Source organism: Sinocyclocheilus anshuiensis, unplaced genomic scaffold (assembly GCF_001515605.1).
Source record: "Sinocyclocheilus anshuiensis isolate Anshui unplaced genomic scaffold, SAMN03320099.WGS_v1.1 scaffold86, whole genome shotgun sequence".
In the NCBI taxonomy this organism is placed as follows: Eukaryota; Metazoa; Chordata; class Actinopteri; order Cypriniformes; family Cyprinidae; genus Sinocyclocheilus; species Sinocyclocheilus anshuiensis.
The window spans coordinates 2546236-2561180 of record NW_015547662.1 but is presented as its reverse complement, the minus strand read 5'-3'; the positions used below and the strand labels follow the sequence as shown (position 1 = coordinate 2561180).

The 14945-nt window shown below is 36.3% G+C and overlaps 1 protein-coding gene and 1 non-coding gene across 2 annotated transcripts; one reads left to right on the top strand and one right to left on the bottom strand.

Moving 5' to 3' along the window:
* Positions 1-300: 300 nt before the first annotated feature.
* Positions 301-372, bottom strand: trnap-agg (transfer RNA proline (anticodon AGG)). The gene has a single exon. It is a non-coding gene; the product is annotated as a tRNA-Pro (tRNA).
* A 3394-nt stretch (positions 373-3766) lies between these two features.
* On the top strand, positions 3767-13126 carry LOC107702351 (protein NOXP20-like). The gene is made up of 12 exons (XM_016504639.1): positions 3767-4072; positions 4172-4256; positions 5482-5663; positions 5831-5965; positions 6157-6309; positions 7768-7894; positions 8314-8399; positions 8505-8714; positions 10078-10217; positions 10299-10371; positions 12396-12449; positions 12593-13126. The coding sequence occupies exons 1-12, from the start codon at positions 3773-3775 to the stop codon at positions 12716-12718; spliced, it is 1671 nt and encodes a 556-aa protein (XP_016360125.1). The 5' UTR covers positions 3767-3772; the 3' UTR covers positions 12719-13126.
* The last annotated feature ends 1819 nt before the right edge of the window (positions 13127-14945 follow it).

Genomic DNA, 14945 nt, shown 5'->3' with positions numbered 1-14945 from the left:
ATACACACATATATATATATACACACATATATACATATACATACACATATATACACACATATATACATATACATATACATATATACACATATATACACACATATATACATATACACATATATACGACTCTATGTCTCTTGGATAGCTGCTAGTTGGTCAGAATAGTTCTTAAGTCTTAGTAGCAAGTTTATGCATCTGGCCCCAGGAATTCCACTTTTCAAATGTAAGTCATTTATAATGTAAATATCAATTTCCGACCCGTTGCATAGGTTACGGGATAGCCATAACTATCAAAAGTCAGGGCTCGTCCGGGATTTGAACCCGGGACCTCTCGCACCCTAAGCGAGAATCATACCCCTAGACCAACGAGCCAGCTAAGAAAAATTGGTTTGTGTAACAAGTAACAAAAGTTTAAGGTAGAACGTTATATTCTTTTTACCATCATTTCATTAATATGTAATAAAAATTATGATTTTTTTTTTCAGTGTTTGGAAAATTTTTTTTTTTTCTTTTTCTAATTTTGCAATAGATCAGTTATTTCATAACTTCCAGTTTTCCCACTTGCAAAAACAACTCTGAAACGCAAAGCCACCTTAAAAGCCGAAACCAAACCGATTAATACCTCACTCTGTATATGTAGCACAGTTACAGTTGGGTGTAGCATTGGTTTTACTGCAATTCAACGCGAGGTGTGACTGGAATTTGAACACTTATTTATTTTCCTGTGTGCCAAACGCTCATGTGACGTCACTATCCACAGCGGCACGCGACCCTGGTGCAGACGTGGCGCGAGCTCGAGCTGAAAGGTTGCGCGAGGCGAGCGCGACTGTCAGCAGAACTGGCGAGAAGAGACGAGCCCATGAATGAACTGTATTTCAGAAGCAAGAAATAACACGTATGTTAGCGTTATGCTTATCTTTATAGCGTACTTGCATTTGTTGCGTTTGTTGTTGTTATTTTGCATGTCGTTTAAAAAAAAAGTTAAATTCGTTTGAATTGTCGCTTTTCAGGTGCACGCAGAGTATATATATATATATATAATACCATTCTTCAAATAAATAAATTCCAATAAAAAAAGGCAAATATAACGGTGAAACGAATAAACGATTTATAATCAAACATGGGCGTTTGATCTCAGCTAGTAGAAATACCGTCTTTGAGATCATAAAACTGTTGTATAGAAACTGTAACGTGTAACCTGACGCTTATAATCTGCTTTATTTACAGTCTATGCATATGCGTACTCCGTTACTGAACGTGTATTTACAAACTGAAGTTTGAAAATGGCTTGTACGTGTATAGAACAACCGCTAGATGGCGCTGCAATCCGCATCAAACAAAGGCGCTTGACAGTGCCGCACCATTCAGGGACAGCTCTGCTACTTCTTGTGTCAGTGCTTTTCTGTTCACACACGTACACATACAGTTGGTGTCACTGTATTAATATTATATATAAGGTATACATTAATATATCTCACAAGTGCAGTGGGGTTTATACAGAGACGATGATAGTTGCTAAACCCAAATCTAACCTTAACCTGACAACAAACCTGTTGACACGATGAGATTAAATACAAAATATGATTTAGCTGAATTATTAGCTTTACATGCACATGTATGTGTTGTATTCACATTATGATTGAAGCTGTAGTGTCATTGTGTTGCATCAAAATAATCCTAATGGAATTATCGGCATAATTTGAAAAAAAAAACAAACAAAAAAACTAATTCATTAAATAAGATCCTAATAGATATGAATTTCAGTTATAAGGGAAGATCTTAGCAAATTGTTCTTGATCCTATTAGGATGGATTCCAAATTATTATAGATATTATATTAGCAACCCATTAGCATTAGTCTCCTAAATAAAACGCAGTATGTTCTATATGCACATCGACAAGCCAATTTATATCTGCATTTTTGAGAAACGAGTCTCAGTGCAACATATTTTAGAATGTGACTTGATATTTCACAAGAGCAACATCATTTTTCTTTTCAGTGTGCTTGTGATGTGTTTTTGCTAATGTTGTTGATCAATTTCCAGTTGTAATTTGCAAACCTTAGTCAGAGCTCAGCTGTCTCAGTGTTTAGTCACCAGTTAGTTTGTTGTCAGTCACAGCCTGTCATGGCCAGCTGCTACACTTTGTTTGTTTATCTATTTTTTATCAGAACACCATGTCGCAAGATGAGACCTTGGAAGACCTCGCTACAAAATCTCCCCCTTCCCTCCAGACGACTGCCTCTGATGAGACTGCAGCAAATACAGACGAGGTACCGCCGATATCACAAATCTCACTAGACACATCGGCCCCTGACTCAGCCAATGTGGCTGCAGAAGAGCACAGTACAACTAAAGGTGTTGAAGTGAAGCAGGCACATCCATCAGAAGAAAAACCTGAGGGTCAGGTGACTGAATGTGTGGATTCAGTGAGCTTGGATCCAAATGTTACAATGGAAGAAGTGCAGGGAACAGAGGTACATTTAATAGGATTGATCTGTGTTTGCGTCATGTTACAAAATCCATAAATCCATCTTTTGTGTGTATTTTTCGGCTGTGTGGATGCATGTTATCAGTGCCCGGATGAGTCTAAACCTAAAGGCTGGAGTAGTTGGGGCTCCTGGGGGAAGTCACTTCTGACCACTGCTACATCCACTGTGGGTAAGACACCATAGCAACCTGTCACTACAGTGAGGCTGCCATAGTAAACCATACAGTAGATCCTTCCACAGGTAACTGTAAGATAACATCGTCACAGAGAGTATCAATCTGTGTTTTTGTCACATTTTAGCATTTGGGTTGTTGATCTAGCACAGATCAGATTTTGTTGCATGCATGTAAACAGCAAAAATACATATGAGATTTAATTTTTTGCTAACCAATTTGTGGCAACTAAAAAGTATTTCTAAATTCAATATAAAAAATACTATACTGTTCAAAAGTTTAGGGTTGATACAAATTTTTTATCATTTTAAAAGAACTCGTATTTGATTAAAAATACAGTAAAAACAATAATAATATTGTGAAATTTTATTAGAATTTAAAATAATGGTTTTCTATTTTAATACATTTTAAAAAGTAATTTATTCCTGTGACAGCAAAGCTGAATTTTCAGCATCATTACTCCAGTCTTCAGTGTCACATGATCCTTCAGAAATCATTCTAATATACTGATTTGATGCTTATTATTATTATTATTATGAATATTGAAAATAGCTGTGCTGCTTAATATATTTGTGGAAACCTTGATACTTTTTTTTTTAAAGAATACTTTATGTATAGAAAGTTCTGCATTTATTTGAAAAAAAAAACAAACAAAAAAACTAATTCATTAAATAAGATCCTAATAGATATGAATTTCAGTTATAAGGGAAGATCTTAGCAAATTGTTCTTGATCCTATTAGGATGGATTCCAAATTATTATAGATATTATATTAGCAACCCATTAGCATTAGTCTCCTAAATAAAACGCAGTATGTTCTATATGCACATCGACAAGCCAATTTATATCTGCATTTTTGAGAAACGAGTCTCAGTGCAACATATTTTAGAATGTGACTTGATATTTCACAAGAGCAACATCATTTTTCTTTTCAGTGTGCTTGTGATGTGTTTTTGCTAATGTTGTTGATCAATTTCCAGTTGTAATTTGCAAACCTTAGTCAGAGCTCAGCTGTCTCAGTGTTTAGTCACCAGTTAGTTTGTTGTCAGTCACAGCCTGTCATGGCCAGCTGCTACACTTTGTTTGTTTATCTATTTTTTATCAGAACACCATGTCGCAAGATGAGACCTTGGAAGACCTCGCTACAAAATCTCCCCCTTCCCTCCAGACGACTGCCTCTGATGAGACTGCAGCAAATACAGACGAGGTACCGCCGATATCACAAATCTCACTAGACACATCGGCCCCTGACTCAGCCAATGTGGCTGCAGAAGAGCACAGTACAACTAAAGGTGTTGAAGTGAAGCAGGCACATCCATCAGAAGAAAAACCTGAGGGTCAGGTGACTGAATGTGTGGATTCAGTGAGCTTGGATCCAAATGTTACAATGGAAGAAGTGCAGGGAACAGAGGTACATTTAATAGGATTGATCTGTGTTTGCGTCATGTTACAAAATCCATAAATCCATCTTTTGTGTGTATTTTTCGGCTGTGTGGATGCATGTTATCAGTGCCCGGATGAGTCTAAACCTAAAGGCTGGAGTAGTTGGGGCTCCTGGGGGAAGTCACTTCTGACCACTGCTACATCCACTGTGGGTAAGACACCATAGCAACCTGTCACTACAGTGAGGCTGCCATAGTAAACCATACAGTAGATCCTTCCACAGGTAACTGTAAGATAACATCGTCACAGAGAGTATCAATCTGTGTTTTTGTCACATTTTAGCATTTGGGTTGTTGATCTAGCACAGATCAGATTTTGTTGCATGCATGTAAACAGCAAAAATACATATGAGATTTAATTTTTTGCTAACCAATTTGTGGCAACTAAAAAGTATTTCTAAATTCAATATAAAAAATACTATACTGTTCAAAAGTTTAGGGTTGATACAAATTTTTTATCATTTTAAAAGAACTCGTATTTGATTAAAAATACAGTAAAAACAATAATAATATTGTGAAATTTTATTAGAATTTAAAATAATGGTTTTCTATTTTAATACATTTTAAAAAGTAATTTATTCCTGTGACAGCAAAGCTGAATTTTCAGCATCATTACTCCAGTCTTCAGTGTCACATGATCCTTCAGAAATCATTCTAATATACTGATTTGATGCTTATTATTATTATTATTATGAATATTGAAAATAGCTGTGCTGCTTAATATATTTGTGGAAACCTTGATACTTTTTTTTTAAAGAATACTTTATGTATAGAAAGTTCTGCATTTATTTGAAAAAAAAACAAACAAAAAAAAACTCTTATAACATTATAAATTAACTGTTACTTTTGATCAATTTAATGCATCTTTGCAGAATAAAAAGTATTAATTTCTTAAAAAAAAAAAAATCTTACTGACCCCAAACTTTTGAACAGTCTTTTTTTTAATTTTGCAATGATCTCAAATGATCTGTTTTGTTATTCATGCAGTCGGTGGGACCAAGGTAAAGTGTTTTAAAGTGCATTACTGTATACACATTTTTTATTTTTTTTATAAACTGAGAAAAGTTTCTGTGGTGATTGAGAACACATAAGTTGTATTATTTAAATTAACAGCGTACAGAGCAAGAACTTGCAAAATAATATCATATTAGATGGCATACATATAAAAACACATGTGAGGCATAATACTAAAGGGCTAACTTCTAAATGCAGAAAGTGCTATTGTCAGCTCAGTGTGTCTTAGTAGGTATTATTGTCACAGTTGTAAACTATCTGGACAATAAATCCGATTCAGTCAGTATCTGTTCTGTGCATTAGGCCTTGCAGGGTAAATGCAGCCCTAAAGTTGGATGCTTTTCCATCCTTTGATTGTCCCTAGGTCAAGGGTTAAGCTCTGTAAAAGAGAAAGCAGGTGTGGCATTACGAATCCGTCAGAGCTCATCATGTGAGGAGGCAGAAGAGGCCCATGAGCATTCTGGGACAGAGACGGCAGAACACGTTCATTCAGAGGAGGTGCACAGAGGAGTACTGTCAACCATCAGCAGCGCTGTTCAGAACACTGTGAGTCTGCTCATATGATTTACCATATCACTGAAATGTAGCAAAATCAGACACAATACTTCAAATCTGGAGATGCTTTTGAGATAGTAATGAGTCTCGGCTGACCACTTGTGAGTGGATCACAGAAAAATTGTCATACAAATGTTTTCTCCCTCTTGCGTTTTCAGGGAAAGTCAGTAATAACAGGAGGTCTTGATGCTTTGGAGTTCATTGGAAAGAAGACCATGAATGTCTTGGCAGAGAGTGACCCAGGTTTTAAAAAGACCAAAATACTGATGCAGAGAACTGTCTCTCTGTCTCAGGTTAGATGGTCAACAAATGCTCAAATAACATTTCTCACCATGATTACTGGGTGTTGTTTTCCCAGCGGAGTGCCTACAACCGTCTTACCTTAGAAGATACAGTGGTTTTGTTGGAAAATCCTGCCATGTCTTCAGTATATGCTTGTGTGCCACTTAGCTGCTTTATGTGCTTATGCTGTGTTTGTCTGCAGATGTTAAAAGAAGCAAAGGAGAAGGAGAGAGAGAGACTGAGCAGTCAGATGGTCACAGAACCAACCGCCCACTATGGGATCTTGTTTGATGATTACCAAGGCTTGTCTCATCTTGAGGCACTGGAGATACTTTCCAATGAGAGTGAAGGGAGGGTTAGTAACACACACCATTAACACACACCTATAATACATTTTACCAATGTAAAAACAAGCTGAAATACTAATGTTAACAGAAATACATTTCCATCCAGGACTATGTCCTACATTATTTTAATGCTTTGTCTAACAACAAAATAATTTTTAAAAATTCCTTTTTTTTTGGAGTCCACTTGTGAGTGGATCACAGAAAAATTGTCATACAAATGTTTTCTCCCTCTTGCGTTTTCAGGGAAAGTCAGTAATAACAGGAGGTCTTGATGCTTTGGAGTTCATTGGAAAGAAGACCATGAATGTCTTGGCAGAGAGTGACCCAGGTTTTAAAAAGACCAAAATACTGATGCAGAGAACTGTCTCTCTGTCTCAGGTTAGATGGTCAACAAATGCTCAAATAACATTTCTCACCATGATTACTGGGTGTTGTTTTCCCAGCGGAGTGCCTACAACCGTCTTACCTTAGAAGATACAGTGGTTTTGTTGGAAAATCCTGCCATGTCTTCAGTATATGCTTGTGTGCCACTTAGCTGCTTTATGTGCTTATGCTGTGTTTGTCTGCAGATGTTAAAAGAAGCAAAGGAGAAGGAGAGAGAGAGACTGAGCAGTCAGATGGTCACAGAACCAACCGCCCACTATGGGATCTTGTTTGATGATTACCAAGGCTTGTCTCATCTTGAGGCACTGGAGATACTTTCCAATGAGAGTGAAGGGAGGGTTAGTAACACACACCATTAACACACACCTATAATACATTTTACCAATGTAAAAACAAGCTGAAATACTAATGTCAACAGAAATACATTTCCATCCAGGACTATGTCCTACATTATTTTAATGCTTTGTCTAACAACAAAATAATTTTTCAAAATTCCTTTTTTTTTGGAGTTTTTTTGCCTGTTGCAAAATAAACCCATGAGAGCTTTATTTTGCACTAATGATTGACTGTACAGTTATCCCACTATTACACAGCTACTTATCAAATACATAAATAAATGGACATGAAATATTAATAACGATCTTATTACTTGTGAAGTAAGAGACCAATGTGTGATACTATTGACATGAAACTAGCATATACAACCCTTAGTCTTTTTCAGAAAAGATGCATTCAATTTATCATAAGTGACTGCAAAGACTCTGTCAATGTTTTGCACATTGATGGTAGTAATAAGAAATGTTTCTTTAGCAGCAAGTCAGCATATTAGAATGATTTCTGAAGGATCATGTGACACTGAAAACTGGAGTAATGATGCTGAAAATCCAGCTTTGCCATCACAGGAATAAATTACATTTTTAAAATATATTAAAATAGTAAACAAAGTGTAATAATAAAGTTTAAAGTGTAATAATATTTTACAATATTACTGTATTTTTGATCAAATAAATGCAGCATATCTAATAAGTTAGACATGAAAGTCCTCCTTTCTTCTTTTCTTCGTGTTTCTCTCCTCATTTCAGGTGCAGGAATACTTGTTCTCTTTGGAGGAGGAAGATTTGGAAGTTCTGAAGAAGGAGCTGATTGCAATTAAAGAGATCTTCATCACTCATGAGGAGGAGGAAGCGGATGCCGCCTCAGGGGAAAACGGTGATCTTTATTCACAAATTCAGTGTTTAGTGTTGAGTCTTCAAATGCCAAAACATAATTAGACAAATCCAGATCATCACAGTCAAATCCGGACCACAATCAAGATCCTGTGCTTGATAAATCTGTATTACAATTTGTGCATTAATGTAGATTAATCAGGTTAAATGGTCACATTCAAATCACAGATTTTGAGTTAAAATGATTAGTTATATAATCTACATAATTATTACGGCTGTGAAATGATTTTATAGTCTATAATTCAGGTTGAAATCACCAAGTATCTGAAAACCCAATATTAGCAAATCTCAATGAACTAACATTGATTTGATACGACAGGCGACTCTGTCAGAGCACTAAATATTTCAGTCCTCCTCCTTTTTGCCCTTGGGTATTAAATTTACGTGATCTGTGTGTTTCAGCTGCTGATGGAGAGAAGTTTGTCAGTGTTCTTACTGAGCTACTCTTTGAGCTCCATGTTGCTGCAACTCCAGACAAACTGAACAAAGTACAGCCACACATACACACACTGCATACCCACATGCAACACAAACGTGTACCTACTCTCTCCAGCACACAAGCACAAACACTAATCATACCGTGTGCCTTGCAGGCCCGTATAAAAGCTCATGATTGGGTGCGAGAAGTGGAGCAATCCCGCAAAGATGTCAAGAATGTAACGGAGGAATTAAAGGAAGAGAGCTCCACCACTTGCCCTGCACCAGAAAAGGAGGAACAGAAAGAAGAAGAAAAGAAAGAGAAGGGAGAAGAGGGAGAGCATGAGGAAAATAATGCAAAGGACGGAAACTCAAATGCTTTGAGTGCGTTATCAAGTCTGAACTGTGTGCGTATATTTGCTGCTCAAGAGACATTTCTTATTATTATCAATTTTGAAAACACTTGTGCCGCTTAATAATTGGAAACTGATGCATTTGTTTCTTTGATGAATAGCATTTATTTGATGTATAAATGTCTTTACTGATCAATTTAATTTGATCCTTGCTGGATAAAAGTATTAATTTATTTCTTCTTAAAAAATACCATTTGCAATAATTACATTATTTTTTATGTTTCTAAAAGAAGTCTCTTATGCTCACCAAGGCTGCATTTATTTGATGAAAATACAGTAAAACAGTAATATTGCAAAATAATATTAATGCCTAAAATAACTGCTGTTTTTAAATTAAATTTAATTTATGTTGACTTTTTAGTAGCCAATTCCCCAGTCTTCACTGTCACATCCTCCTCCTTTTTGCCCTTGGGTATTAAATTTACGTGATCTGTGTGTTTCAGCTGCTGATGGAGAGAAGTTTGTCAGTGTTCTTACTGAGCTACTCTTTGAGCTCCATGTTGCTGCAACTCCAGACAAACTGAACAAAGTACAGCCACACATACACACACTGCATACCCACATGCAACACAAACGTGTACCTACTCTCTCCAGCACACAAGCACAAACACTAATCATACCGTGTGCCTTGCAGGCCCGTATAAAAGCTCATGATTGGGTGCGAGAAGTGGAGCAATCCCGCAAAGATGTCAAGAATGTAACGGAGGAATTAAAGGAAGAGAGCTCCACCACTTGCCCTGCACCAGAAAAGGAGGAACAGAAAGAAGAAGAAAAGAAAGAGAAGGGAGAAGAGGGAGAGCATGAGGAAAATAATGCAAAGGACGGAAACTCAAATGCTTTGAGTGCGTTATCAAGTCTGAACTGTGTGCGTATATTTGCTGCTCAAGAGACATTTCTTATTATTATCAATTTTGAAAACACTTGTGCCGCTTAATAATTGGAAACTGATGCATTTGTTTCTTTGATGAATAGCATTTATTTGATGTATAAATGTCTTTACTGATCAATTTAATTTGATCCTTGCTGGATAAAAGTATTAATTTATTTCTTCTTAAAAAATACCATTTGCAATAATTACATTATTTTTTATGTTTCTAAAAGAAGTCTCTTATGCTCACCAAGGCTGCATTTATTTGATGAAAATACAGTAAAACAGTAATATTGCAAAATAATATTAATGCCTAAAATAACTGCTGTCTGTTTTTAAATTAAATTTAATTTATGTTGACTTTTTAGCAGCCAATTCCCCAGTCTTCACTGTCACATGATCGTTCAGAAATCATTCTAATAATTTGTGTATCAATATTTAGGTAACTGTGTATGTTTGTGTATGTAGAAGGTGTATATGTCATCAGTGGGCAGTCTTGCTGAGGTGACCGCTCGCAGTATAGAACAGCTACACAAAGTGGCCGAGCTGATTTTACACGGACAAGAGCTGGAGAAGCCAGCCTGCCAACAGGCCAGTATACTGGTCAGGTGAGTTCCTCAGCCATTTCCGTAAGATGTTATTTGACAAGTCCTTTTATTAGCTATTTAGTGACTGTTGTGTGTGCTCAGGCTAACCAGTGCCATGTGTAAGGAAGTCAAATGCCTGGCCCGAAAGTTCACGGACACATTACTGGCTGTAGCGGTGAGTCTGACTGACCTGAGCTCAGTTCATTCTGAAAACATTATCCATGACATAACTGACCCTATTTAATTTCTTAATGGACGTTCCTAGTCTTATTGTGAACGATTCGTCAGTTGATGTTATTGCCGAGAAAACAATCATTTGTCTTCATCTTTTAACAAAACGCAATAACTAATAGCTCAGCCTCTGGAATGACTTTCCACCTGTCCACCTGTCATACAGAGACATTTCTTGAACCAATCATTTCCTCATTGATGTCCCAACTATTTTATTTGCTGGTTGAAAATGTTTCTACTCTGGCATAACGCAACAAAATGTACAGAACAAACAAAACAATTGTCAAAACAAAATGAAGTCGGAACATAAGAGAAATGCACTTTGCGGAAGTTGCGCTGCGAAATTAGACAATACTATATGCATGCATTTCCAGAGCATGACAGTTCAACACTGCCCTCTTGTGGTTTGGGAGCATTTCTGTTGTAATGTCTTAATTTTGTTAAAGCTTAAGGACTGGATTTACTAAACAGGGCAAATGAAAGTGCCCCTTTTATGCCATTTCGAATATTGCTTTTGATGCCGTGTGTAATGTAGCTGTATGTGAATGCAAACGATCTTCTAAGTTGTAAAGCCGAAAGTGCACAATAAATAAAGTTACTGTCTCCCAAAAGAAAGAATCGATTCTGAACAGCCTAAACGAGTCGTTAGTACTTTCAAATCCCACTTCCGTGACGGCTACACATTTGCATAATGCCCAGTACCTATTTTATTATATTCTGCATTGGCCGGCCGCGAACAACTTGACCCGCCCTCAAACACGTCATTTTACTAACCACTGCTTCTCTAATCTCGGGGAGTTCAACGTGGGATTCACCAAACGCTTGCTCTTGAAAGATGTCTCAGTACCCAGTTTATTTGGACCAGCTGGCTCCACTGAATCACAACCTGTAAGTATGATAAATAATAGATGATTATACTTTATATCGAGCGTTCAAAATACGGAACTATGACAATGGCCGTATCGTTTCTGACGCGCGCTGTACGTGGTAGACCAATCACAACAGACTGGGCCATCTGACCAATCAGCAGTGTAGGCTCATGGAAAGGAGGGGTTTAGAGACTGAATCTTAGAATTGCTTCGTTTGAGAACTGTTAGAAAATGAGGTGATATTAAGTGCATATTCTGAGAAAACGGGAGACTCCCAAAACAATATTACTTTAAAACTTTAAAAATGGCATTATAGGGGTACTTTAACATGAGATCGCAATCCCATAAAAGCACCAGTGGGAGTGGAAAGTTGTGTGGTTGACCTACTGACATAATGCATAAATGCATAAATCATTTCCAGATCATTTCCATAATGACTAATGCAATCTACCAAGAGCAACACAAATTAGCAATTATCACAGCCAATTCAAGCGCAAAATGGCTTAAGGCATGCTTTTTTAGGCATTAAATAATGGCGCAAATACCAGTAAATCGACTGCCGCAAACCTTAGTAAAAGATCTTGCATGATTCATTCACTCTCCTCTGAAAGGGAAACTCCTAAAAATGCATATGCAGTAAGGTGAACCACAAATATAACTGTCCACGCCTTTTCAGCGCAAATTTTTCACTTTGGCAAATAACTGAAATAAAAACGTTTTTTTTCTGAAATTAATAATAATGAAAAAAATTAAAATGACAAAAGCAAATTTGCTAAAACTAAAATAAAAAAAGTATAGTAGTATAGTATGTACTAATATGGTATATTTTTATAGTATATGAATAATGATAAAATAACACTGGGTTGCAACAACTCAGAACTTAACCCCAGGTAGTTTGCTCCAGGATATTGTCCCAAAAATGTATGCTGTTATACTGTGATATATAAAATGTGTATACTGTTGCTTTTGGTAATATATATATATATATATATTGAAATAAAATGGGTTTTGCTGAAATTAATAAATTATATAGTTTTTGTTCTGAAGTTTAGATTTAACATCCTTTTGTTTTTTGTTTCTCTATTTTTTGACCCTATAGAGTCAGAGAAAAGCAGAAGAAGTAAATCCTCTAGTGGACAGTGTGATGCTGGAGGTAAAACTGAATGTGTTTTTTTTTTTTCATAATGCACAGCTAACAAATGAGGAGACTGCATTAGGGGACTTGATGATTACAATGACTGTAGTTAAGATAATGATGAGCCTCAAACCCCTACACTATGTGTCTTGTTTCCCTAGGGTTGTAATAGCACTACCTACATTCACAATGCATTCCAGCTGCTGTTGCCTGTTCTTCAGGTCTCGCACATCCAGACCAGCAGAACTGCGGTCAAGCCAGCCCCAGAACTAGCATCCACAGAATAGTGCCCTTATTCTGTGTTTCTGTCTGTATTTGTCTGTATCTGTGTTTTGTGTTTAGGTATGTTGCTTTAATATGAGAGCTTACACCAAAAAAGTGCAATTCTAGTCTATATATAGACTCTTACAATGAGATAATTAGGAAAATAAGATTCTGAAACTCCTAACTTATTTAGGAAGCTGCTTATGTATCATTCTTCTTGATACTATGTCCATTCTTGTTTAAGTTTACAAAACATGAAGATGATTAATCTTGTGTTGTATTGTCTGAGAAGATTTGGAGGTCTAACTGCCACTGCCATTCACCTAATAATATCAATCACTCATACACCATTACCAGTTTTTGTTTTTAATAAAATGAACCAAGAACATAATCTGTAAATAATAGGAAACTAAAGACTGAAATTCTCAGTACTGTGTGGTTTTTATTCAGCATCTTGTGAAAATATTCAGTTCTCACTGTTCTCAGTTACAGATATTTGTACATCAAATGTAAAAGAAGCTTATTTATGTTTAAAAGGGTAGTTCACCCAAAAATGAAAATTACCCCATGATTTACTCACCCTCAAGCCATCCGTTTGAAGCCTAAAAAAGTGCACCCATCCATCATAAAAAGTGCTCCACATGGCTCCGGGCGATAAAGTAGCAATAAAGGCCTTCTGAAGTGAAGCAATGCGTTTGTGTAAGATAAATATCCATTTTTAAAACTTTATATATTATTATATAATATTACAAACTGTAATCTCCGATTGTATTCGTCTGAAACAAGAAAGTCATATACACCTGATGGCTTGAGGGTGAGTAAATCATGGGGTCATTTTAATTTTTGGGTGAACTATGATGAAGTGAAGATGCATTATGGAAACATGGATATTATTTTAATAACCACAAGAGCTTTAGACTGGTGTTATATAATTATTAAATAATTATAGACTGGTAATTATGTTGCCTCTCATTTTTGGATTGTGTGAGCGACATAAAATAATAATTAATAATCTTGTAGTTAAGATCAGTCGATTGACTGTCACCTGCAGATCTGTGAAAGGACACTAACAAAAACAACTTCTAAACACACAGACACACAATACAACTACTTGTAGAAATTATTACAATATTGAGGCGCTCTATAGCGGGCAGTCCGTATATGGAAAGGTAGAAGTCGGAAGCGTGCGAAAGATAGCAATAATTTGGATCAAACAATTAAATATATATGTGTGTTTTTGTAATTTTGGACTTATTGGAAATATATAATACCATTGGTATTACCTAAGAAGTTAAAGTAAATACATTAGAAAACTGCGCGCTTTCAAGGACATTGAAGAAGTAAGCGCAGCGCCGCATCTAGGACAACTCACAGGTATTGCACCGATTTCAAGACAGCAGTCCAAAAGAGTTAAAATAAAAGTTTGCTTCAGGAATGAACAAAGTTGCATCGATGAGTTTGAAGTACGGTGTTTGACAAAACAGCAAACGGAAAGAGAAAGCGCGATCTATGGCTATTATTATAGTACTCTATATAAAGCATACGGATAGAAAGACAAACGTTGTGCTGAAAGATGCTCAATACACAAACTTCCAGCCTAGGATGAAGTCATTATGTACATTAACAATAATTTGGGACAAATATAATGTGATTTTATGGAAAACTATATTTGAGTACAATTTTTTACTGTATGTGTACGTTAAAAGTACCATTCCGACAGCAAGAATGATCCTGAACTAAATGAAGATTAATGTCTTGGGTATGATGTGTTTATTGGACCAATCAGATAAGAGTAACTGGAGAGTCAGCGAGAGGCTCATTTGATTGGCTACAAGAAGAAGGTTGCCCCGCCCTCCCCCTCACGCTTGCAAAACTCAGTTAGTGAGAGAATCGTGCCAAAACTAAGCGCAGAGAAAAGAAAGACGGAGCTGTACATATCGGTTTATTTCGGGAACTTTTTGCCCCACATGCACAACAAGTAATTTAGACATTTGCAACAGTTAGTTTTTTTACACATACAGATTGGGTCTATGTAGTCAATCCATTTTGCAGTTCTGTTAACTGTTGTTTTCGCTTGCAAATCACTGTTCACAGGCTTGCAGTGCTTTTGACCGTCTTTTGGCGAAAAAAACATGCCAAAAGTGTAAGCGCGGAAAAATGGAAGTCAGAAGCATGCAGATCATATTTATTTTTGCGTTAGCATGAAGCTGCAGTTTCACAATACATGAATTACACTTACGAATAACAGTA